The 26,933-nt window shown below is 44.4% G+C and overlaps 1 protein-coding gene across 1 annotated transcript; it reads right to left on the bottom strand.

The window, feature by feature from the left end:
* Positions 1 to 7,314: 7,314 nt before the first annotated feature.
* Positions 7,315 to 7,632, bottom strand: LOC123455983 (late cornified envelope protein 5A-like). Its single transcript, XM_045138000.1, has one exon. It carries the CDS (start codon positions 7,630 to 7,632, stop codon positions 7,315 to 7,317), a length of 318 nt encoding a protein of 105 aa, XP_044993935.1.
* Positions 7,633 to 26,933: the final 19,301 nt, after the last annotated feature.

The raw sequence follows: 26,933 nt of genomic DNA, 5'->3' as shown, positions 1-26,933 counted from the left end.
CTCCTGGAGAGAAACTTTACAAAAACGTACAACACACTCATTTGCTCCTCTCAAAAAGGAGGGCTAGAGAGGTAGCGTAGTGGTTAAGGAGCTTGCCTGCAAAGCCTGAGGACCCAGGTCCAATTCCCCAGTACCCACATAAGCCAGATGTAGGAGGTGGCACATGCATCTGGAGTTTGTTTGTAGTGACTCAGCGGCTGGAAGGCCTGAAACACCCATTTTCTCCCCCCTCCCACTTGCTCACTCTCTCTCCCTCTCTCTATTGCAAAATAAATAAACAAACAAAATTTTAAAAATAAAGGACAAGCCTGGGCTAGGGAGTTAGTGCAATTCATAAATGCTCGCCCCTCAAGCCTGAGTACCTGAACCCGGGTCTGCGGGCCCCATGCAGAAGCAGGAAGCTGTGATGGGCTTCTGGAACCCCTGCATGCTGATGATGGCAAAGGGGGAAAGTGCAAACAGGGGAGTGTCCTGGGGGCTCCTGGCCGGCGTGCCTGCCCAGTGCCGTGGTTCACAACAAGCAGAGACAAGGACGGGGGCTGGGGAGATGGTGCGGGGGTTACAGGAACCTGCTCGCAAAGCTTGCTGGTCTGCATTTGATTCCTCAGTACACGCGGAATGGCAAATGCACAAAGTGGGCCCACATGTCTGGAGTTCATTTGCAGTAGTAAAAGGCGCTGGAGTACCATTATCTCCTCCCTCTATTCCTTCACACACACACACACACACACACACACACACACACACACACACACAAAGAAGGAGGTAGCCTGCCTCAACCAAGTGGAAGGTAAGGATTCACACCAGGAGGAAATAATGTCCCTTGACCTCCACATATGCACTGTGGCATACAGCTCTCTCCCTCTCCCTCTCCCTTTCCCTCTCCCTCTCCCTCTCCCTCTCCCTCTCCCTCTCCCTCTCCCTCTCCCTCTCCCTCTCCCACTCCCTCTCCCTCTCCCTCTCCCTCTCCCTCTCCCTCTCCCTCTCCCTCTCCCTCTCCCTCTCCCTCTCTGTCTCTCTCTCTCTCTCTCTCTCTCTCTCACACACACACACACACACACACACACACAGATAAATAATTTTTCAACAGGAGAAATGTTTTGTGTAATGAGATTGAAGAAACAGTTATGCATGAAAGAGAAATGATACAAATTCAAACTCAACCAAGTGTCTCTCAGTCCTACTTCCTTATAAACTCTGTCAGATTATCCATGGTCTGAATCATCCACAGGTGCCACAGGTGTTGGGACAGTTATTTCAGCAACTGCTGTTACGGTTCCCATTACCTAACATAAGACAGTACACTCCAAAACCTTGCCGTTATAGGAATGAGATCAATAATACAGGATTGTATACATAAAGGCCTAATTTTTATTTTTTTTAAGATTTTGGTTTTATTTATTTATTTATTAGAGACAGAGAGAGGAAGAGAGAGAGTGAGAATGGGCACATCAGGGCCTCTAGCCACTGAAAAAGAACTCCTTATGTGGGACCTGGAGAATTGAACCTGGGTCCTTAGGCTGCACAGGCATGTACCTTAACTGCTAAGCCACCTCTCCAGCCCCTAATTTTCCTTTATACTGTCCCCCGCATCACTCTAGTCCCTTCAGCTAGAGAGGCAAACGGGAAGGGTTGGTACTCTGCAGAAGAGCTGACAGCGATTGACAGTGTTGCCCTCGTTGGGGACACAGCAGCCCCCGGTGCTCACGCGGCTGCCCGCCATTCCCACGGAGCCCAGGCCGTCACACTTGCCAACCCAAGCGGTGCTTTCTTGGGCATCCTGGAGACATGAGGAAACAATATTTGTTGGTGCTTGCCTGTCTTCCCAGAGTGGACTATCCCAGGGCTAGCCCCACTTAATTTTCTCAGATATGGAAATCTGATCTAGCAGACCGAAACTGCCCTTGCAAATCAATACTCATTCACTAGGTAGATGATCTCCTTCTATGTTCTCCAAATTTTCAGTGCTCTAAAAGTGATAGTGTCTTTTAATAAAAGTGATAGCATAAGAAAAAAAATTTAAAGTGATAGCATGCATGGCCAGGTGTGGTGGTACACACCTTTAATCCCAGCACTTGGTAGGCAGAGGTAGGACTATTGCTGTGAGTTCAAGGCCAGCCTAAGACTACATAGTGAATTCCAGGTCAGCCTGGGCTACAGCAAGACCATACCTCAAAAAACAAACAAACAAAAACAAAAAGGCTTAGCAGTTAAGGTGCTTGCCTGTGAAGCCTAAGGTCCTAGATTCAATTCTCCACGTCCCATGTAAGCCAGATTCACATGGGGGCGCATGCCTCTGGAGTTCATCTGCAGTGTCTAGAGGCCCTACGTGCCCATTCTCTTTCTTTCTTTCTTTCTCTCTCTCTCTCTCTCTCTCATCCTGTCTCTGATTCTAATGGATGAAATTCCCTAGGACTGTGACTAGCCTAGCTGAAGGAATGGAATTGGAACTCCAAAGACTTTTGCTGGTTAGAAATATCGGGCTTGGAGATTTGTCACTGACTAGAGTGGTTGGACTTGGAGCCACAGAGTTTGATGCTTGCTCTATTTCAATCTTGTGTTGGTTGAATATCTCTTTGTTATGCCCAATGCCTTCTTTTGCAGTGTGAGTGTTTATTCTGTGCCATTATGGGTTTGTTTGTGTTTTTGTGTGGTATAATGGCTCTTGAACATGGGAATATTTGAATATCATTGGGATTGACAAAAAAATATGGGGACTTTTTAAGTTGGATGAATGCATCGCACTTTACATCATGTATGATTAACAGTTTGTGGGGGTCAGGATAGAATGTAGTGGTTTGATTCAGGTGTTCCCCATAAACTTAGTTGATCTGAATGCTAGGTCCCAGATGATGGCAATTTGGGAATTAAAGCCCAACAACTCTTCCCTTAGCTGTGACTTTATAAGGATTCTAATGGGTCAACTCATGGAAATGTATGAGGGCATGGTGGTTTCTTTCAGATTGTCCCCCATATATTTAGGCGTTCTGAATGCTAAGTTCCCAGCTGATGGAGATTTGGGAGTTGTCACCTCCTAGAGGGAGTGTATTGTTGGGGGCGGACTAATGGGTGTTATAACCAATTTCTTCTTACCAGTGTTTGGCATACTCTCGTGTTGCTGTCATCCATCTGATACTGGCCAGAAGGTGATGTCCACCTTCTGCTCATATCATCATTTTCCCCTATGTTGCAGTCAGGTTCACATTGCTGATACCCAACAAAGAGCAGCTTGTGGGGAAAAAAGAGGTTTATTTTGGCTTACAGGCTTGAGGGGAAAACTCAATGGTGGCAGGGAAAACAATGGAATGAGCAGTGGGAGGACATCACCCCCTGGCCAACATCAGGTGGACAACAGGAACAGGAGAGTGGGCCAAACACTGAAATAGGGAAACTGACTATAACACCCATAAGCCCACCCCCAACAATACACCACCTCCTAGAGGCTTCAATTTCTAATTGTCATCAGCTGGGGAAACTAGCGTCCAGAACACCTAAATTTATGGGGGACACCTGAATCAAACCACCACATTCTACACCTGGACCACATAAACTAAGAACCATACATGATGTAAAATGCAATGCAGCCATCCAACTTTAAAAGTCCCCATAGTTTTATCAATTCCAATGATGTTCATACATCCCCATAGTCCAAGATCTTTGAACTGAGCCATAACCAAAAAAAAATATATTGGAACAGAATAAACATTCACACTGCAAAAGATGGTACTGGGCATAGCAAAGAAATATTCAGCCAATAGAAGATTTAAAACAACCAGGGCAATCATCAAACTCTGTGGCTTCAAGTCCAACAACTCTAGTCAGTGACAAATCTCCAAGTCCAATTATTCTAACTAGAAACAAGTCTCTGGAGTTCCAATTCTTCCCCTCTAGCTAGGTACTCACAGTCCTGGAAAACTTCATCTAGGGCCTGCAGCTCTACTTGGCAGCCACCTCGTGTTCCCAGCATCTTTAGTGGGTCTCTGCTGCAAACTGTGGTTCATCCTCCAGGTCCCATGGGGTCTCCATGCAGGCACCCAGCAAACCTGCTTCACGCACCCATGGCCATTTCCAAACTACAGGACCATGTTGCAAACTCAATGACCCTCTCTTTCCTGCATTTCTTACACTCCACAATACCAGATAGTGTGCCAGTTTGTTAATCCAGGGGGGAATAAAGTAGACTTTGAAGAACAAGACATTCCTTGAGCACCCAGCCCCTTCAAAAGAGTCTACATTCTTCCTGTTGCCCCAGTATAGGTCAGCTGGCCCAATCTCAACAGTTGTAATCTCTCAAACAATTTGCAGGTGAACAGGCAGCAGTTTAGGCCCAAAGATTTCATTTTTTCTGTGCCAAATCCCTTTGCTCACACCAGCCCATTTCTATGCGGTGCAACCCTGTACAACTTCTCAGGACACGGGCATAACAGCAAGCCTCACACAAACTGCTTCTAGCCCAATCCAAGCAAAGCTCTTTCTCACCCTCATAAGCCAAAAATCACACTCCATAGTTCTTACTGCATTCAGGTCTTTCAACTCTGATCAAGCTATACTTACAGCACTTCAAGGAGTCTCTTAGGCCAAGGTTTCAAATCCTCCCACATTCCTCTTGAAAATCAGCTCCAAAAGGCCAAAACCACACAGTCAGGTGTCTAGCAGCAATCCCACTCCTCGGTACCACTTTATTGTTGCAGTCAGGTTCACATTGCTGGTAGAAATCACCCAATAAAGAGCAGCTTGTGGGAAAAAAAGAGGTTTATTTTAGCTTATAGGCTCCAGGAGGAAGCTCCATGATGGTAGGGGAAAACAATGGTATGAGTAGAGGGTGGACATCAACCCCTGGCCAACATCAGGTGGACAACAGGAACAGGAGAGTGTGCCAAACACTGGCAAGGGGCCACCAACTATAACACCCATAAGCCCACCCCCAACAATACACCACTTCCAGGAGGCTTTAATTTCAAATTGCCATCAGCAGGGGAACCTAGCATCCAGAACACCTAAGTTTTATGGTGGACACCTGAATTAAACCACCACATGCAGCAAAATTAAATTCCATTGCCCTGTGGATTCGTATTTTTAATTTCCAAAATGAAACCTCAAGATGACCCTTTGCATTCAGGAGAAATCTTTAACTAAGTCGGCTTACAACAAAATCTTACCTCATCAGTACCAGATGAGAAATGACCAAAATCTGGAAGTTCAGCCACTACTGTGCACTTTTGTGTAGTCTTCCTATCAACTGTAGCTAACAATGGCATTCATATTGTCTGCCAGCCCCCTCCCTTAAAACCTGAGATCCTCTCGCACAATTTTTACACATTAGTAATAACTTTCGGAGGGTAAGTATGATCAACTGGTCGAGTAGGGGGATGTCAAGGTACCCATTTTCTTTTCATTTTACTTTGTAGAATATATCTCTTACAGCGGGCCTAAATTAGGAAATAATTTTCAGAAACTTTTCCACCATAGAATCCCAAACTGCATGATATATAATTGTTTTCAAGTTGGCCGTCATGCTTGCTTTAGTATTGTTGAGCAAATGCTCAAAAATATGGCTGGATATAACAAATAAATGAAATGCGGTAGCGTGCAGAACATGCCCACAGGGTGCTTGGCTGCGAAGCCCATCATCCTAACTTGTATGGATGGAAAATGTTCAAAAAACGTAAGAAGACAGCTGGAAAGATGGCTCAGCAGTTAAGGCACTTGCCTGCAAAGCCCAAGGCCCCATGTTCGACTCTCCTGATCCCACCTAAGCCAGATGCACAGAGGTGAGGCAAGCGCACAGTCCCACATGTCCACTAGGTGGCACAAGCAGTGGCTGAGGCCCTGGTGTGCCAATTCTCTCTCCCTCCTCTCTTCTCTCTCTCTGAAGTTCTCTATAAAATAAGAGATTCTGAGCATTCAGTAACAACTGAATCACCCAGTGACTGAGAGCCCCATAATAGCTACTTAGCAATTAGAACAGCTACCAAGAGCAATAAGTTTCCCCATCAATTCACAACTGGACTTGAGGCCAATTTCATGCTAAAACTCTGAGGATAAGGAGAAATAGAAATATAGTCTAATGAGTTTTTTGTTTTACTTAAACAGAAATTCTGTTTGATTTTCAAAGGTCTAAATGGGTGACACGTTATTAAATGTTAGCTTCATGAAATTCTAATACAATCCTTTTTCTTTTTGCTTCAAATAAAATATAAATCACCTTTAAATATAATTCACTGGTAGTCAACTGCTTGGTTCTTTCCCAAGCAGCAATGCTGGAAACTCATCCTATTTTAATTTTTTTTTTTAATTTTATTTTAGAGATAAAGAGAAAGAGAGAGAGAATTGACAGGCCAGGGTCTCAGGCACTGATGTCAAAGGCCAGACACTTGCGCCACCTAATGGGCATGTTAGACATGCCTCATCTTTGTGTGTTTGGCTTACATGGGATCTGGAAAGATTGAACTTGGGTCCTTAGGCTTCACAGGCAAGCATCTTAACCACTAAGCCATCTCTCCAGCCCAAATCATCCTCTTATTCATGGAGATCAGACAGAAGAAAAGAAAGTAATAAATAAATAGATGTCAAAGCAGATTTTTAAATTTTTTAATTTGTTTGGTTTATTTATTTATTTTTTATTTATTTTTATTTGAGAGCGACAGATACAGATAGAAAGACAGATAGAGGGAGAGAGAGAGAATGGGTGCGCCAGGGCTTCCAGCCTCTGCAAATGAACTCCAGACGCGTGCGCCCCCTTGTGCATCTGGCTAACGTGGGACCTGGAGAACCGAGCCTCGAACCGGGGTCCTTAGTCTTCACAGGCAAGCGCTTAACCGCTAAGCCATCTCTCCAGCCCTGTTTGGTTTATTTTTATTTATTTACTTGAGAGCGACAGACAGAGAAAGAGGCAGAAAGAGAGAGAGAATGGGCAAGCCAGGGCCTCCAGCCACTGCAGACAAATTCCAGATGTGTGCACCCCCTTGTGCATCTGGCTAACGTGGGTCCTGGGGAATCGAGCCTCGAACCGGGGTCCTTAGGCTTCACAGGGAAGTGCTTAACCACTAAGCCATCTCTCCAGCCCAAAGCAGATTTTTTTTAAAGTAAATTTATTTTCACATGCACGAGAATATTTTTCAACAGTCCTAAGAAAACAAATATTGACGTGAGTTCCAGGAAGAGAGGTCCGGTGCACTCCCCTGGAAGTGGTTTTGGGAGAGCAAGCCTTGCATAATTCACTCAATTTGATTAGGGCTGGAAAAGGGGAGACAAGAGGAGCTTAAACGCCAGACCGCCGCTGTCCTTTCCTCTTTCATTCTTCAGTTCTGTCTGTCAGCAGCCACCGGAGCCCCCAGACTGCCGTCCACTGCCTCCGCAGCAGGGGCAGTCACTGTCACAGGTGCAGACACTGCCACAGGTGCACCCGCCGCGGCCCCGGCTGCAGCAGCCGGAGCTCGGGGGTCGCGGTGGCAGAGAGCTGCCGGGCGTGTGGCGGCTCAGGCAGCAGCCGCCGCCCCCGGAGCTGGAGCCAGAGCAGGAAGACACGGGAGGGCACTTAGGAGGACACTTTGGGGGGCACTTGGGGGTCTGGCACTTGGGAGGGCACTTGGGAGGGGGCTGGCACTGCTGCTGGCTCTGCTGGCAGGACATCTTGGCGAGTGTTAATACAACCTGAATGCCAAAACGGAAACATCAGATTTCAACATCCAGGGACACTACAATTTTGTTTTTCCTATTAATTTTTTTTCCTAGTTTGAAATCTTTTCCCAAGGTCATGGGAGGACTATTTTTGTTTTCAAATGTATATATACAGAATCCTAGGCAACAAAGAGTATATGTCTTGTTAGCTTGTTGTTTCTGGAATATTCTCAGCATGTGGTGACTTTGTAAATCCAGTGACCGTCAGGAGGCTTGAGCTTTTCACTCTAGCTCAAAGGTAATTTTTTTTTCCTGCCGGTGTTATGTGCGCATCACTGGGCACAGGATTTAACGTAGAAGAGAGGAGATCCACCATCTCCTAATGAAGACAAGTCTGAAGGTGGATCTCTGTAACTGGAGTGAGCCACCGTTCCTACCTCTGCAGCCACAGGGACCCTGCTCCCTAGAGCGGTTCCCGCCTTTCCCTAAGCGAACCATTACTTCTAGCCGGTCTCCATCCATCGCCGGGTCCTCCTCCTCCTCCACGCCCCACTAGCCCCTGTTTCAAGAGTCTCCCCATCGTCTCACCACGCAGTGCCCCTTCCAGATCGCCCAGGGACACTTACCCTTGTCTCAGACACAGCCGCAGCAAGGCCGAGGGCTCGAGGAGCCAGCGGCCAGCACAGGTTTTATACTGGATGCCAGGGCCAGGCTTGAGATGATGAGCGATGCTTCTGGAAGGAGCGGATGCGGTGTTGCGCAACCGGAGCGCGTGCTGGCTTGTCACTGGTGGCTCCCTGCTCTTCCTTCTACTGAGCTGTGAGGATGCCCCCACCCCACCCCGGGGCTTTTGGATGGAGCCCTTTGTAGAAGATTCTTCTACATGAAACCGTAAATCATTCTGTTTCCCTTCACCTGTCCCTGAGTTGGAGGGAACCCGTGATTTCTACACGGGGCGTCCTGCTTCCCTGGCCCATGGCGTTCATTTCCTGGGGACGCTGTGAGTGTTCTTTATAACCAACCTCTCTCTGAATCGCTCTAGTCTACTCCACAATGTGAGCCTTTGGTTCACAAGAGGGTCTAGGAGCCTTCTGGGATTTAGTTTTTAATTTAATGTGATGAGGGGTCTTCTTGCCAATACCTCCAAACATGTTTGGTCTATTGTCCTAAGTCCATTTTGGTACGTGGAGGAGGAGGAATTACACATTCCCTCTCAACTGCTCTTGTAGTTTAGAAAGACTTTATTATAGAGATTGAGAAAAAGGACAGAAGTCAGAGCTCCTCAAAAGAAGAAGGGGTCTCCCCAGACATGGAAAAGCCCACCTGGTGACTCTGATTGTGGGCTTGTATGAAAATACAAACTCTTTTTAGGGAAAAAGAAATAAGGAAAAATAAGCCAGACTAATCGTTTTTCTAGGGAAGGAGTAATCTTATTCTTTTTTATGTCTGGTTTCTATGAAAGGCAAATTCATTTATGGAAAGCAAAGAAGAATCACTGATTTTCCTCTTACGGGCTCAAGTACATTCCCCACTTTAAAATATCTGCTTGTTTCGGGGTGAGGCTATTAGTCACCACAGCCCAGCCAATCTCTATCTCCTATTCATCAACCCCCCCTCTTAAGAGGTAACCCTTATTGCCCTTAAGGAAATGGAGGATTAGCTAACTTGGCTTCAGGCAGGTGGGGTACCATTCCAGTATGCCTATATAAGGGACTCTGAAATTGAATCAGAAGTTTTATTTGTATAGTACAGGAAGAAAGCCATTGCTTAAAAGCAAGAGAAGTGTGGGATAAGTGAGCACGGAGTAAATTAGAGCTCAGAGTGGTCTCTAGGTTTTCCATTCTTTTAAAAAATATTTTATTTATTTATTTAGTTGAGGGGAGGCAGATAGAGAGAGAATGGGCACTCCAGGACCTCTAGCCACTGCAAACGAACTCCAGATACATACAAGCGCCACCTTGTGCATCTGGCTTGCGTGGGTCCTGGGGAATTGAACCTAGGTGCTTAGGCTTGGCAGGAGAGCACCTGAACTGCTAAGCCATCTCTCCAGCCCCAAGGTTTTCCATTCTTGTAGATTGTCAGGTCCCGGAGTAACCTCAACTAAAGTCAGTCACGGTGAGAACATTCACACCCTGAAATAGGCAACAAAATGTGATTTTTTTTTTTCCCAGCAAAATCCCATTGTTAAACACTTTACCAATCTCCCATTTTCCAGGTTTCAGTCCACTTCCTTTCTCATCCTTAAAAAAAAAACAGATCAAGTCTGTGTAGTTGATCATGAGGCCAGATCTGTGGGCTTGCCCTGTGGAACTAGGTGCTGTTCTCAAATCACTCACCCCAGATCATAAAGGCTGGTGGGTTGTAGCTGGGGTCACCTACAGCAATGGTCTCATCAATGGGAGCACCCTGGCTTTCATTGAGAACTTGCCCTGTCTCTCAAGATGGCCACAGTGGGAAATCTAATACACTGATACACTAGTCAATTTTTTTTTTTCTGATCTCATGATCTTTCTTAGAATGTCTCCTTCCCACCCAGAGGATGTGGCTCCGTTTGTAGAATGCTTGCCTAACACACATGAAGCCCTAGGCTTGCTCACCAGCAACACATAAACCAGATACGGCGGCACACGCCTGTAATCCCAGCACTAGGGAGGTGAATAAAGGAAGATCAGAAGTTCAAGGTCATCTTCTCCTACATTGCGAGTTCAAGACAAGCCTAGGCTACATGAGAACCCAATCTCAAATAAAAGGGGGGGGAAGGAAAAAAGGAAGGAAGGAAATAATAGAGGAAGGGAAGGAAGGAAGAAAACAAGGGTCCTTTTCACACTTTCCCCACATCATCCCTTCCCTCTATCCCTACCTCCTCCTTAGCTCTCTCTCCAATCTTTCATGCTCACAAACACATGCACACATAAACTATGGTAACCATTAACATAGTTTTTTTTCTCTTAATATTACAAGAAAAGGGATGTGCGGATAAAACCTGCCCCATCAATTAGAATGAAGAAAACCAACTTCTCTTCTACTCCAGATCATGGACCCCTGAGGTGAGAACACTCTTTAGTGCTGAATATTCTAGTTTGTGTATTGCTTCAGTAGCCAGCTCTTCAAATGTGCATAAGATATGTTTATTGATTTACCTATTTATTTATTACCTTCTAACAAGACACCTCTAGAAAGATCTGCTATGGAAAACGATGCTCATGCTGACAATGAGAAAGCAGGTGACGGTGTGACAAGTGTGGTAACTAGGATGACAACAGTGGGGAAATTCCAGACCTGTGTGAATCAGTGACCACCTGCCTTTGTGTCAGTTCTGCCACTGAGCTAGAAAGCATGAGCTGGAGATGGTATCAAAACACAGTTTCCTGGCGCGTATCTCTCTAGAGATACCGACTGCCCCTCCTCCGTTAATCAAATATCCCAATCTCGTGGCATTCAAAACTCAGGCGAGAGCGTCGTACACTTAGGGATGGAACTATAGACTTTGCAGGAGGGTTATAACGCTGCCTCCATCCTGTGAAAACAGACACGCCTTAGCTCCTGCCTTCCAGAAGCCCACAGTCAACTGGTAGAGCAAAACCGAGATACGTGAGATGTTAGGGAGCAACAGCAAAACCCTAACGCCAGCAGATCGGTGGACGGGTCATGACCGAAGACAAAGTCAAAAGTCGCTGCCGGTGGTTCCCAACGAGGCGACCTTCAGCAAAGATGGCAGGACCCGGCAGCAGAGGAACTGACCGGGACTTTCTGGAAACGGGATCCCACGTGGATGTCTTCTTTTTTTAATAAGATAGTTGATTATAATACACCTGCTGAGATAAAATACACTTGGTTAATCTAGAAGAAGAGGTGCATGTTGGGTGAGGGAATAAAGTGAAGGCTTCACGAAGCAGGCCAGGCAGCCTGTGAAATACTGACAACGGGGAAATGACAGCATGCTTGTCATGTTTCTTTCCAGAGGAGACCAGCGTCAAGGCGGCATAAGTGAACCGTTTTACTTAGCTTTGCTGTAAGGAGTACAGAGTAGCTTCTTCCCAACTCACTATAAAAATAATGCGCAACATGACTTGAAGTATGTATTACATACATTGCAATTTAGACCTTGAACATTCACTAATGCCTTACAATAAGTGCTGTTAGTGCATACTAACAAATAAAACATGAAAAAATGCATAAACTAAGTAGTGTGATGGCCTAGTCAAGATGTGGCATATACTGGTCATATTAACTACGATGGCTGCAGCCTCGGGAATCAGAGACTTCCAACAGGAGAGACTGGCATTCCCCATATGCTTGCGATGGAGGTTCTTGTCAGGCCAAATGAGAGAAAATAAGTCTGAGAAGGAAAATATGGGCAAACAGCATTACTAACCCTAACTCAGTAATCCTTGCTATCTGCAACAGGGAGTCTTGGATGACTTTGGTTCAGGAGACTTGTGAATGTTTCTGGCTTTCTTGGCTGTCCTGCAAAGAGCTATTGCTGCTCTAAATTTCATTCTGAATTTTATTTACATATGCACGTGGCCCATTATTGATGTTGTTGCTACTGGGGACTGAACGGAGGGCTTCACACATTCCAGACAAGCAGCCCACCAGCTGAGCTAAGATCCCCAGCCTTCATTGTTGATTGACTGATTTACAGAGACTATGTTTAATTTGGGTGAGATATATTAAATACAGACCTCTAATATGTTATAGGCCTCTGTCACCATGGTTTTATATTAAAATCTAAAGCTGTTAATTGAATTTTATTTACGTGGAAAAAATCAGAATTTCAAGAGGTTAAGTTTTGTACTTACAATTAAGTATAGAGCAATAAAAGACGAACTAAATGATTTCTTCTTTTAATTCTTTAGTATCCTCTTCCCTGGGAAGTGGCCATGATATGGGAAGCCATTTCTCAGACACTTGCAGAAATTCCATTCTAGCCCGAGTGTTTGAATGTACAAGCCTGTCAAGTGCACCTGAGTCCCGCCCTGGAGATGAGTCACTATCATGCTCATGCAAGCACCCGGGCAGCAGCTCCAGCTTGACTATAAAACTGACCCTGCATTCACTTCCCGCCCAGACCCAACCCGTGGAGCTCCTCTGGATTCACTACCTCATTTTAAGTAGACACCAAGGACTCCAGCTCTGGGAAAGGACCTTAAGCCAAATGGAATGGAACACAGCTGTAATCACAAAACTTGATCTTCATTGTTGAACAGGGTTAGAAGAGGGGGCGGAAAGATTGTAAGAGCCACAGGTTGAGACATCATGCCCATAGGCATTCCCTCTCCCCCCACACAAAAATAATAATAATAATGACTGCTGCTCCCACAACATTTAAACCACAACCCCATAGGGAATACCTGCAACCCCACTGAGGAGGGTCCCCACTGGAATTGGGACAGGGACGAGAGAAAAGAGGGTACCAACACATGATGTATCCATGTGAAATACGTTGTTAATAATAACAACAATAATAAAATATTTAAAATTTAAAAAAGAATAAGTCTAGTGACGAGTGAATTTGGTAGATCAACTGAGAATTTAGCTAGGAAACTACATGAGCAAATATGAGGCAAAGAGAACCCGGATACAGGGGGCGGAGGCAGGGAAAAGTGGCAGCATCTGCTGGGATGATACTTGAGGTTTGTTGCCTGAAAGCTTTTCAGTAGCAGGCCCCGGAGCCACTGCCCTGGCGCTCCCAGGGAGGGGCTGGCACGGCCGTCAGAGATGTGGTGTTCCCGCGCAAGGAAGGAACAAGGGCCTTTTGTGGCTCAGGCGACAGCTCCCGGAGCTGCAGTCTTAGGAGTGGAGCCTCACGGGAGACGACGCCACAGCCCTTCATGCATGTGCTGCGGGGGCCAGGGGCTCTACCAGCTCGCTGCTGTTGGGATCGGGGATCCTGACTGGATAATTCTCAGAATGGATCCCACACACTGAGCTCTAGGACCAGGACCTGTTTTCTCAAGTCACTGTAACTGTTTCTAAGGTCACATAGCGCAGCTACGGGCATGTCTGATGAATGCCACCTGGCCACATAAAGAAGAAGATGGGGCCGGGCGTGGTGGCGCACGTCTTTAATCCCAGCACTCAGAGGCAGAGGTGGGAAGGTCACTGTGAGTTCAAGGCCACCCTGAGATTGCATAGTTAATTCCAGGTCAGCCTGGGCCAGGGTGAGACCCTACCTCGAGAAGAAGAAGAAGGAGAAGAAGAAGAAGAAGGAGAAGGAGAAGGAGAAGGAGAAGGAGAAGGAGAAGGAGAAGGAGAAGGAGAAGGAGAAGGAGAAGGAGAAGGAGAAGGAGAAGGAGAAGGAGAAGGAGAAGGAGAAGGAGAAGGAGAAGGAGAAGGAGAAGGAGGACTGAGGTATCGTTCATGTAAGTGCAGAGACATGGCTCTAAGTAAATCACGGGTCGCTGACGGTTCGTAACTACCTTCAGATGACTGGCGACGATGTAAGTGTGTGCCGTGTGCCTGAAAGATGTAGACATGGAGCTGGGGGGTCTCCACCCAGGAAATGACTGCAGCGAATGCTAGTGGGAGATGGAAATTAGGCTCTGAAGGTTCCAGGATGCATCTGCTGCCCATCTTATCAGGCTGAGGGCTGCTCTTCCTCCTCCACCTCTGCTTGTAGCCTTTAGGTTGATTCTCTGGGTGCTGCTGTCTCCCTTCTTAAGAGGCTGCTGAGGACCTTTCTTCTTACTGGTGAGCGGTGGGGGGCAGGGTCGTCAAGGCAGCAGAAGCCCCTCTCATGCCCCCCAAGCCTCCATCACCAAGCCCAAGTCAAGCGTTGGCCTCCAGGGGGCGCCATTTCCACACTTCTACGAGTCAACCTTTCCAAATGCTTTTATTTAGTTAGTTAGTTTTGCTTTATCATAAAAGGTTACTTTTTTATTAAATAAGAATTTGACTGTATTATCTTATTGCATGCTGATCTGTATAATGTCTCTTTTTATGTCTAACCCACTGTGTATACAGTCCCTTTTGAAGCTAGAAAACAAACTATTGAAAAAGATATTCAGGGCTGGAGAGATGGCTTAGTGGTTAAAGCGCTTGCCTGTGAAGCCTAAGGACCCCGGTTCGAGGCTCGGTTCCCTAGGTCCCACGTTAGCCAGATGCACAAGGGGGCGCACGCATCTGGAGTTCGTTTGCAGAGGCTGGAAGCCCTGGCGTGCCCACTCTCTCTATCTCCCTCTATCTGTCTTTCTCTCTCAAATAAATAAATTTTAAAAAAAAAGATAGAATTGGGGGATGGAGAGATGGCTTAGCGGTTAAGCGCTTGCCTGTAAAGCCTAAGGACCCCGGTTCGAGGCTCGGTTCCCCAGGACCCACGTTAGCCAGATGCACAAGGGGGCGCACGTGTCTGGAGTTCGTTTGCAGAGGCTGGAAGCCCTGGCGCGCCCATTCTCTCTCTCCCTCTATCTGTCTTTCTCTCTGTGTCTGTCGCTCTCAAATAAATAATAAAAAAAATGAAAAATGAAAAAGATATTCAGTTTGCATTACTCTTTTTTTTCCTGTAGTATCATCAAGAGCCCACCTGGAAATAGGGGACAGATGCACGTATTTTGCTAGTGTCTCTTGTCTTTCTTTGCTTTTTCTCTCTGTCTCCCCCGTCTCTTTCTTTCATCTCTATCTTTCCAGCTTCCTGGCTCAGCTACTGTACGCTTGTCATCTACCTGTTCATCTACGTACCGTTGCTGGATTGTTCTTCCATGTTAACTTTTCGAGACGCCCCGCCTGAATGCTGAAGCCGCGTCGCCGCGCCGCCTCGATTCTCCACACGATTCTTTGTCTTTGTCGTCCCCGGACCCCTGGAAGACGGCATAAAGGACGGAAGTGTAGAAATTTTTATGTTGAAAGAGACTCTTTTATTTTATTTTTGCCAAATGCATAGCTAGTAAAGTTGTAGTTCGGCCTCCACATACGCAGCGACCCCGCCGTTGCCTCTTGTTGCAGCCAGGTTGGCATCGCTGGGAGGAATCACCCAACCGAGAGCGGCCTGTGGGAAAAAGAGGCTTGTTTGGGCTACAGGCTCGAGGGGAAGCTCCACGATGCCAGGGGAAGATGATGGCATGAGCAGAGGGTGGACATCACCCCCTGGCCAACATAAGGTGGACCACAGCTACAGGAGGGTGTGCCAAACACTGGCATGGGGATGCTGGCTATAACACCCATAAGCCCACCCGCAACACTACACCGCCTCCAGGAGGCATTAATTCCCAAATCTCCATCAGCTGGGAACCCAGCATTCAGAACACCTAAGTTTATGGGGGACGCCCGAATCAAACCACCACACCTCTGCTAGGAAAAAGTCTGAAAAGGAAAGGTTTGGAGGCCAGTTCTTTGAGTAGGATTGCTTGGCTTTAGTTCCCTGCTGTCATAGCTGCGTGGCTTGAACTGATTAACTTCTCTGTTCCTTAGTTTCTCTGTCTTGAAATGAAGGTTATAATAGCAGCTTTTTCGAAGACGGTCAGTATATGGTTCACTAACATGCAGATGTTCTGTCTTTCTAGGTTACCACATGCCCACTAACGTATCAAATACCACAGATTCCTTGTGTGCAGGAGTAAACTAGTGGGCTAAAACAGAAGTGAGTGGCTGAGGTTCTAGAAAGTTCTTTCAAAAGAGCCTTTCCTGTTTCCTTTCCAATTTTAGGTGATATTGTTTTTTTCTCTTACCTAACTTTCTGCTAGAACAGCCGGTGCTGCATTGGATAGAAGTGGCGAGAGCCATTGTTGTCTTGTTCTTAATCTTAGAGGAAAAGCTTTCAGCTCTGAGCTATTGAGCCCGATTTTGGCTGTGGTCTTGTCATATGTGGATTTTGTTATAATGAGGTACATTCCTTGTGTATCTTAATTTTTTAAATATTTTATTTATTGGTGAGAGATGGTAGCAGAGAGACAGACAGAATGGGCACATCAGGGCTTCTAGCCGCCACAAATGAAATCCAGATACATGTGTCACCTTGTACATCTGGCCTACGTGGGTACTGGAAAATCAAACTTGCGTCTCTAGGCTTCACAGGCAAGTTCATTAAAAAGCTCAGTCATCTCTCCAGCTCTATATCTAATGTATTTTTGTTAATCATGAAGTTATTTTGAACTTTGTCAAATGCTTTTCTGTATCTATTGAGCTAACCATACAGTTTTTTTGTTTTGTTTTGGCTTGGTTTTTGCTGTTCAAAACCTGTTTATTGAGCAATTGCATTCTTCTAAACTGCCAAACTTTCAGGTATGAGTAATCTGATTAATTAAAAAACAAATATGTCTTGGTTATCTGGCTTACCAATGTGTATTTACTATTGGAGTTTGCTTTCAGATTTCCCATTATGGTCATTCATTTGGATTAGTTCATGGTCTGTGTTAGGAAGATTTCTCCAAAGATTATAAAATGCAGAGATTTATTTTATTTTATTTTTGTTAGTTATGATCATACAGTTTTTAGTCTTTCATTCGGTTAGTGGGATGAAGCACATTAATTTGTGAATGTTCAAATCTTATTTATAACTTAAACCTTAAAAAAGTTGAAAGATAAGTGCCTACCACATTTCCTATTGTTTAATTCTTCCTCCTTAGAAGAAGGATTTGATGGCAGATTCACATATCCTGAGCCAGGCAATACCAAGGATGAAAGGCAGAAGAAAGAGGGGCCTGGACACACATGCACAACACTGACCATAAACTCAATAAGCTCCAGAGTGTTTCAAGTCCATGGTTGGCGCAGATATGATGTCACCAGAAGAGTTTCAGGACCCACAGTGGGGAGGAGGGAGGCTCAGTAAGGGTGATTCTTACCTGAAGGAGAAACTCAGGAAGGGTTCTTGGGCTTCTGATTTCTTAGCCCTTTCCTAATGCCCACACTAGCTTAGCTCTCCCATTTTATTCTCATGTAAAAATGACCTACTGTAACTATTTGCATAATTCTTTATCTTTTCAGGGAGATAATTGAATCAGACATATCAGACATGTTTTTGCTTTCCATAATTTGTGACGTTTTGGATGCTTGAAGGCTTGCTGAATTAGGAAAGACGTCCTCTCCCCTCCAAATAACTAATTCCTAAAGAGAGTCCATAAGCCACCAAATCCCAAATCCTTTCCCCTAACCATCTCCTTACCTGATCCTCACACTAGGTCAACATCTCCTCTGCCCTAAGTCAACTCCAGCCAGGTTCCAGACGGCAAGCAGGGAGCTTCTGCGCCTCAAAGCGCACCAGGATTATTTCAAGTAGCTCATCCTGAGCTCTTCCACACCTGCCAGTCTCCTCCTAGCTAAAACACAATAATGTCTGGGTCTGGGATTCCCTCTGGCTCCTGACCAGAACCTGCTGCTTTGCCACAGGTCCTGCATGCCATGGCTGCTCTAATCTCTTAGCAACTGTGAGTATAGGTCCACAGGCACTTATGCAATATTCTAAGTAACATGACAAAAATGTTGAGAAGAAGATAGAAACTTTAAGTTGTGATTATATCAATTCAATTTGAAGGAATAGTTCCTGAGGAAAAACCAAAACTGAAACTCTTGGAACAAAGCATGTAAACTGAGTTGTGAGGTCACATGTATTGACGACGACACAAATGCACACTGTCATGCATAGTCCGAGAGGACAATGTCCCTGTCATGTCCCAGCTTCACGCCCACTTCCAGTTTATTGACGATAAGCCACAGTTCCCTCCAGTATTTACATGGCTTTATTCTGTATTTGTATCTGTTTGAGAGGCAGACAGACTGAAAGAGAGACAAAGACACAGAGAGAGAGACAGACAGACAGACAGACAGACAGAATGAGTATGGTGCTCTAGAGCCACCGTCACTTCAAACAAACTACAGACACATGTGCTACTTTATGCATCCGGCTTTACGTGGGAACTGGGGAATAGAACTCAGGCCGTCAGGCTTTGCAAGCAAATACCTTTAACCACTGAGCAATCAGTCCAGTCAAAAATGACTTAATTCTTGTATTTGCTTTACTGATATATTTAGATTTTGTTTTGTTTTGTTTTGTTTTGTTTTTGAAGTAGGCTTTCACTCTAGCTCAGGCTGATCTGGGATTCACTATGTACTCTCAGGGTGGCCTCGAACTCACAGCAATCCTCCTACCTCTGCCTCCCGAGTGCTGGGATTAAAGGTGTGCACCACCACGCCCAGCTTTATTTAGAATTTTTGATGTGTAATATGAGAAATAAATTCAACTTTTATCTTTTCCAACATAGCTAATTATTTAAACACCACTTACAGTAATTGCACTCATCTCCTCCATGTATCTGAGAGACTGCCTTACTCCATACTGAATTTCACATGCACTTCGGTCAATTTTCCTTTGGTCTGACTGTTCATATATGAAAAGCACACCGCTTTAATTTTTCAAGCTCTATGTCATGTTAGTGCCTGGTGAAAAGAAGCCAGACTCCATTAATAATTTTCTTTACAGCTACTCTATTTTGTTCTTATTTGTTTGTCAAAATGAGCCTTATAATCAACCTGTCTTGCCCCGGGGAAAAAGGAAAGACCAAAGACATTTCTATTAAAGTTGGAATTGCATTAAATTAAAGATTGAGGACTGATCACTTTATGACACTTTTCTAAATAATCTCTGCTTTTATTTCACTTCAATCAAAGAACAATATATTATTTCTACTACAAATATTTAAGTGTCCTTTGTGGATTCATAATAGTCATTTTGTAAAAATTTCATTTGAACATTTAGTGGTTCTCAATAATGGGAGTATGAATTAGGTGTCTGAGTTATTGGTTATGATATGTAAATCCTCTATACACTATTTTAGTGTGTTTTTCTTTGTCTCCTCACATGTCCTGTGGTCTCTGTTTTATGAAAGTCTCTGTTATTTTTTCCCATAATCAAAACTTTATTGAAAAATTGACACCAAAATAGATCCATGTTGCTTACCTTACAAAACCAAACATGATTACATTGTCTTGGTAGAGTAACTGAACTTAAGATAAAGCTTTCTGTGAGAAAAATAAATTTGGCAACTTGTATAGATCATTAACATTGTTTTCTTCTAAATGCGCATCCTGTGAATCTGGTCTTTCCTCCTCCAGGCAGCAACAGCAGTGTTGAGTGATCGACACACAGAACCACGGTCTCAGCGACCAACCGGCCATGAGATAGGAATTGGGACTTTGAACCAGCTGTTCCTTCTTCCTTTTTTTTTGCTTTTCCTGTGTTATTTCTCTTGATGCATATAATCTTTTCAATGTTAGTTGTTTCCTTTAACAAAATATCTTATCTTATAAAATAAAACAACAAAATAAATTATCTTCATCTTATAAAACTTTGAAGCATGGGGCTGGAGACATGGCTTAGCGGTTAAGATGCTTGCCTGCAAATCCAACGAACCTCGGGTTTGATTCCCCAGGACCCATGTAAGCCAGATGCACAAGGTGGTGCACGCATCTGGAGTTTGTTTGCAGTGGCTGGAAGCCCTGGTGTGCCCATTCTCTCTCTCTCTCTCTCTCTCTCTCTCTCTCTCAGCCTCTTTCCCTCTCTCAAATAAATAAATAAATATAAAAACTTTGAGGCAGATAGTAGCCTCAAAATAATATATATGCTTATTATTTGCATAATCTTTTTAAAATTAATATTTATTTATTTGGAAGCAGAGAGAGATACAGAGAAGAGAGACAGACAGACAGGATGAACATGATGGAGCCTCTAGCCACTGCACATGGACTTGAGCCTGGGTCCTTAGGCTTCGCAGGCAAGTGCCTTAACTGCTAGGTATCCCTCCAGCCCCTTATTTGCTTCTGCTATGATTTTCATATAAAATTTTCCCTTGAAACTGGAAGCTAAAAATAAATTCTTTTCTTCTTTAAGCTGTTTCTGTAACTTATACAAGATATACATTTTAATTTTACTTTTTTATTATTTATTTTTATTTATTTATTTATTTATTTTTGTTTTATTGAGGTAGGGTCTCACTCTAGTCCAAGCTGACCTAGAATTCACTATGTAGTCTCAGGGTAGCCTCGAACTCACGGTGATCCTCCTAACTCTGCCTCCCAAGTGCTGGGATTAAAAGTGTGCACCACCACACCCGGCTCTCATTTTTATTTTTTTAATATATTTATTTTATTTGTTTGCTTGAGATAAAGATAGAAAAAGTGATTATGGGCATACCAGGGCCTCTTGCCATTGCAAATGAGCTCCAGATGCATGCATCACTTTGTGCGTCTGGCTTTATGTGGGTACTGGGGAATCAAAGCTAGGCCATCAGGCTTTGCAGGCAAGCATCTTTAAGCACTAAACCCTCTCCCCAGACCCTGTTTTCACTTTTCTTGCAGATATACCTAAGAATGGAAAGTCGTGTGATATGGTAACTCTATATTTCACATTTTGAGTAATTATTTAATTGTTCTTTACAGTAGTTGCAAAATTTTATGTTCATACCAGCAGTTACTGAGAGTTCTAATTTCTCAACAACCTTGCCAGTAACTGTTATGTTTTGCCTTTTAAAAAATATTTTTTATTTATTTGACAGAGGAAGAGGGAGGGAGAGAGATATACAATGGGCATGCTAGGGCCTCCAGCCACTGCAAACAAACTCCAGACACATGTGCCCCCTTGTGCATCTGGCTAACGTGGGTCCTAAGGACTCGAACTTGAGTCCTTTGGCTTTGCAGGCAAACGTCTTAACCACTAAGCCATCTCTCCAGCCCTGTTTTGCCTTTTTGATTATAGTTACCTGTGTTATCCTGATGACTAGTGATGTTCAGCATCCCCAATGTGCCATCACCCAGTTATGGGCTTTATTGGAGAAATGTATCTCCGGGTCTTTTGCCCGGTTTTAAATCCTCTTCATTACTGAGTTCTCAAAGTTCTTCACGGGGCTGGGGAGATGACTCATCAGTTACAGGCATTTGCTTACAAAGCCTGCCAACTTGAGTTCAATCCCTCATGACCCACCTAAAGCCAGACTCACAGTGGCAAAGGTATCTGTGACCCCAATGTTTCTACAATGGCCAAGCTACAAGACTCTGAAGCCCATGGGCCAGCTAGGCTTGCATTAGCTTGCAACAGCAAGAGACCCTGTCTTCAGAAGAAGGTGCGGGAAGAGCACAGACGCTCGCAGGTTGTCCCCAGACCTCCGCGTGTGCAGTGCGGCATGTGCAGGCACACGCAGACAGACAGACAAATAAAACTTTGAAAACCCTGTTTTGAAAAGTTCTTTATATATTCTGCTTACAGAACCTCATCAGATTTGTGATTTTACTTTCTTGATAGAGGCATTAAAAAAATCTAATGTTTACCACAGTTTATTTATTTATTTTTATTTGAAACAGAGAGAAAGGGAGAGAGACAGAGAGAGAGAGAGAGAGAGAGAGAGAGAGAGAATGGGTGTGTCAGGGACTCTAGCCACTGCTAACGAATTCCAGACACATGCGCCACCTTGTGCAACTGGCTGACGTGGGACCTGGAACATTGAACCTGTGTCGTTAGGCTTCACAGGCAAACACCTTTACCATTAAATTATCTCTCCAGCCCTTGATGGAGGCATTCTTGATAGAAGCATCCATTTGTTGTATCACATCTTGATAAAATCCAATTTTTCTGATTTTTATCACTTGTGTCTTTGGTGTTATATGTCATATATTCTGTGCTCATTGCCTGATTCACGGCTATGATAATTTACTTATTACTTACGTGTGTTTTCATATAAGAGCTTTATAGCTTGGGCTTTTTTCAAAATATAATCTTGGTTATATAGCTCAGGCTGGACTTAGAGTCTCAATTCTCCTGCCTCAGCCTCCAGAGTGCTGGGGTTACTGGCACGGCTCTCATTCTTGTTGTTAGTTTTAGCTTTTATGTTTAGAACTATGAATCGCTTTGAGTTCTTTTTCCTGTATAAGAAAGTGGTCTAAATACAATGGTAACTGGAGGTACCTAGAACTTCCCTGAATATCCACCGATCTGAAAGGACCAGGGAACTGGCTGCAGGGGCAGGTGGGTAGAAAGTGGCATGGAAGAGCAAGGGCACACAGTACCGTGGAAGGACGCGGTGGGTCCCGGCACACCACGCTCCAATGGTAGGAAAGGGGGTGCAACATAGAAACGCTGGAGAAGGAGCTCGCTGTCCCCCCAACCCTGGCTCGCTTCCTGCGATGGGAAATCCTCTCTGGAGAACTCTGGTGGCGAAACCTTTGTCCAAAGGAGCAGATGGTCTCCTTGTACATCCCTAAATCCCCAACGCTTCCTCTTGCCCACCAGCTAACTGAGCAACCACCCTGAGGACCAACGTGGACGCAGGAACCCGGATGTGACCGAGCTCAGATGGGGGAACTCAGGCCTGCTTGGGTGAGAAGGACGTCCTGCGCTGCAGAGGGAAAAGCCAGGTGGTCATGTTTGCAAATCGACAACCTGAATCCTGGGAAGAGAGGACAGAAAGGCCGTTGCTGCTGGAAGCTGGGCGCGCTGGGATGGAGGGCGGCAGCGCTGCAGGCACGGCGGCCCTCAGCCCTGCGGCTCGCCCTCCGGGCACAGGCTGCGCTGCCCTTGCTGCGTCCTCCACTCACAGAGGCCCGGGACATACCTGGTGGGGACACAGCTTCTGTTGGGCATTTCTCACACCCCGATCACACCTGCGGAGTGAGGGAGTCCAACCATGAAGTCCTTGGGCTCAGGTAGTGGAAGCGGCTTGAGGAAGCCGCCTGCCACGTATTGTCTGGCTAGACAGGGAAAACCCTGGCAGGAGTCCATCCCAGGAGCAGTAGTAGTAGTAGCAGAGCAAGCGCCCTTCCGCAGGGCCAGGGTTCAGTCCGCAGACAGCCCTTTCTGGTCGAACCTGTCTAAGTGCTTGAGAGAGTGTGATTGAACAGTCCCTGCCACTCCAGGAGGGAAACTGAAAACTGACACGCATGCCTAAAAAGAAAGAGAGAGAGAGATGAAGAGGAAGAGGAAGAGGAAGAGGAAGAGGAAGAGAAAGGAAAGGAAAAGAAAAGAAAAGAAGAAAGGAAAAGAAAAGAAAATGAAACATCTGCATCCAATATTTTCTCCGAAAAGAAACAGGTCTTTATTTCTTTCTTTGTTTTACGTACTATTTATTTATTTATTTATTTAGCTCTATGTTATGTCTAATATCCTTATCCCTCACACTGTTTATCTCTTTTGCTTTTGCTTTTTTTCCTTTACAAATTATGCCTTATTTATGTTACTTAATTATTGATTCCATTAGCTTTAATAAATTTTAAGTCCCAGGTTTATCCTATCTCTTCTGGTACGGTTGATGCTTCTGTTTATCACAACATTATTTGTTTTGTTGTTGAACAACTCTTTGTCTATCGCACTGAGTACGTGCTTTGTTGCTGAATGATTATTGATCACAACACTGAGTATCTGTTTTGATGTTGAACAGTTATTTCCATTCTTCTCAGCAGCAGATGAACTTTCTCAAAGAAATGAGTCACATTCAGATCATAAGTCATATCAAACACAAAAATTCTTCTATCATATTAGATTATAATCAAATAAAACTAAAAGCTAACATCATGGAATATTTTGCAAACCTATTCCACAATCAATTGGAAAATCTGGAAGAAATGCATAAATATCTAGACACCTATGAGCTACCAAAATAAAACCAAGACAATATAAAATCCCGAATAAGTCAGTAATGAATCATGAGAGTAATGTAGTAATGAAGACCCCAAGAGAGAAAACCGTAAGACTGGACAGATGGACTGCTAAATACTACCAGAGTATTCAGATTGCTATTAAGGAACAAAATGTTATACTCCTAAAACTATTCCATAAAATAGAAAGAGATGGAATTCTTCTCAACTCATTCTATGAAGCCAATATTACCCTGGTAGCAACATCAGAAAAGGCCACACCAGAAAACTATAAACTAACTCTCTTGGTAAACATGCATGCAAAATGCCTCAATAAACTACAAACTGGATTCAAGACTGCATTTAGGGCTGGAAAGATGGCTTAGTGGTTAAGGTGCTTGCCTGAGAAGCCTAAGAACCTAGTTTCAACTCCCCAGTACCTACATAAGTCAGATGCACAAGGTGGAGTACACATCTGGAGTTCATTTGCAATGGTTTGAGACCCTGGTGTGCCCATTCTCCACTCCACTCTCCCTCCCTCCCTCCCTCTTTCTCTCTCTCATAAATAAATAAATCAAAATTTTAAAAGACTCCATTTCAAAGTGGATATACCATGGCCAAGTTGATTTCCTGCCAGGAATGTGGGCAAGGCTCCATATATGCAAGTTAATAGCCAAATTTAGCCCACAAATAGAATGAAGTGCAAAAATTTCATCATCTCTTGTATCAGTTACTTTCTCGTTGTTAGGACAAAACAACTGACCAGAAGCGGTTTATGGGAGGAAAGGGCTTGTTGTGGCTTGTATTTCCAAGGGATAGCTTGATGATGACAGAGAAAGCATTCGCGCGCAAGCAGCCGGGGCACCACATCTTGTCACAGCAGCAGAAGGAAGAGACCCGAGTCTGAGGTAGCTGGCACGGGCCAGGGGGCAGAGCAGGGACACCTCCAGCCCCATGCCCCGGGACTCACCTCCTCCAGCAAGGCTCCACCTCCCAAGGCTGCGCCATTTTCCCACGTTGTCACCAGCTGATGGTCAAGTGGTCAAAGCACATGAGCCTGTGGGGGAACAGTTCACAGCTGTAGGGGTGCAGGAAGAGCCTTTGATATAATTCAACATCCCCGCATAATAAGACTGCAGAAAATTTACAATAGAAGATCACATTTTAGCCCAACATTATACCAAATTTTTAAAAATTGAAAGAATTTTCCCTGAAATGAGAAATATGAGAAGGCTGGTTGCAATCTTAGAGTAATAAAGCAAGAGAAGTAAACGGACACAAAGTGGACAGAACAGAGCCAAATCATCCGTGTCTCCAGGGGTAAATTTATACATTAAAAAAAAAAAAAAGGCCTTGAAGACTCTGCCAGAAAACTTTTAGACATGATCAATGGTTTTGCAATGTAAGATGGATTAAAAAAAAATCAATATAAAAAACTCAGTTTTCCTATATGCCACCAGCAAACAATGTGACTCACGATAGCATCAGAAGCAAACGAAATACCCAGGCATAAACCTAGTCAAGGCTATGAAAGGTCTCTACGATGAGAACTACAGAGCATGAAGAAACCAAGGACACGAAAATATGGGACAGCTTTTTCTATTCGTGATCAATGGAATCAATATTGTTTACAATGGCCATATTACCAAAAGAAGTGCACAGATTCAATGCAAAACTGATATTCTTCACAGAAATAGAAACAAAGACACTCCTAAAAGTCATATCCAAACACAAGAGACCCTAAATGACCAAAGCAGCCCAGAGCCAAAAGAGCAGTGCCAGGGGTTTCAGAATAACAGACCTCGAACTACACTGCAAAATCAGAGTTGACACAAAAACAGCCAACGTAATACTGGCACAACAAATAATGGAAAAGAACAGAGATCCAGAATCCAGAAATAAACCCACAAGGTGCAGCAGAGCCAGGAGAGTCGGAAGTTCGCAGGTCAGCTATGGTGGCGTTCATCTACAGCAGCGAGAGAGCGTGTCTCAAAGAACGCAGAGAAGCACAGATATGCGAGCTTGTCCTCTGGTCGCAACGCACGTGCCATGACGCTTGACATGCTCATACACACACACACACACACACACACACACACACGTAAATTTATTGGTTAGTTAATTAAAAGTAGAACTTCCATATGATTCAGCTACACTTTCAGATACATATGCAAAAAGTCCCAATCAGACTTATTATAGAGATATTTCCAGAGCCATGTTTATACCTGTTGCATTCACAATAGCAGAATTATGGAATCTGCCTAGATGCCCACAAATGGGTGAATGGATTACAAAAATGTGATACAAACACATCACCAGCCATAAACAGAATGAAATTATGTTGTTTACATGAAAGTATGTTGCTTCTATGAATTTGTGTTGTTTACACAAAACTGAGCATAGCCATGTTAAGTGTACTGAGCCAGTTCCACAAACCAGTTCACGTTTTCCCAAATGTAGGATCTTGCAAAAAGGTGAAAAAAAAGAGGAGGGACTGGGGAAATGGCTCTTTGGGTAAAGGGCTTGGCACACAATCACAAGGTCCTGAATTTGGATCCCCAGCACCCATATAAAAACTCCAGGCATCGGGGACTGGAGAGATGGCTTAGCAGTTAAGGCATTTGCTTGCAAAGCCAAAGGACCTCGTTTCGATTCTCCAGGACCCATGTCAGCCAGATGCACAAGGGGGCGCCTGAGTCTGGAGTTCATTTGCAGCAGCTGGAGACCCTGACGTGCCCTCTCTCTCTCTCTCTCTCTCT

This window comes from Jaculus jaculus, chromosome 19 (assembly GCF_020740685.1).
Source record: "Jaculus jaculus isolate mJacJac1 chromosome 19, mJacJac1.mat.Y.cur, whole genome shotgun sequence".
Lineage (NCBI taxonomy): Eukaryota > Metazoa > Chordata > Mammalia > Rodentia > Dipodidae > Jaculus > Jaculus jaculus.
Note: the sequence above shows the minus strand (reverse complement) of the source record. Positions and strands in the feature narration are given on the sequence as shown.

What these genes read in the sequence shown, in the direction of transcription:
- LOC123455983 (XM_045138000.1), bottom strand. Translation starts at nt 7,632, where the DNA reads ATGTCCTGCCAGCAGAGCCAGCAGCAGTGCCAGCCCCCTCCCAAGTGC.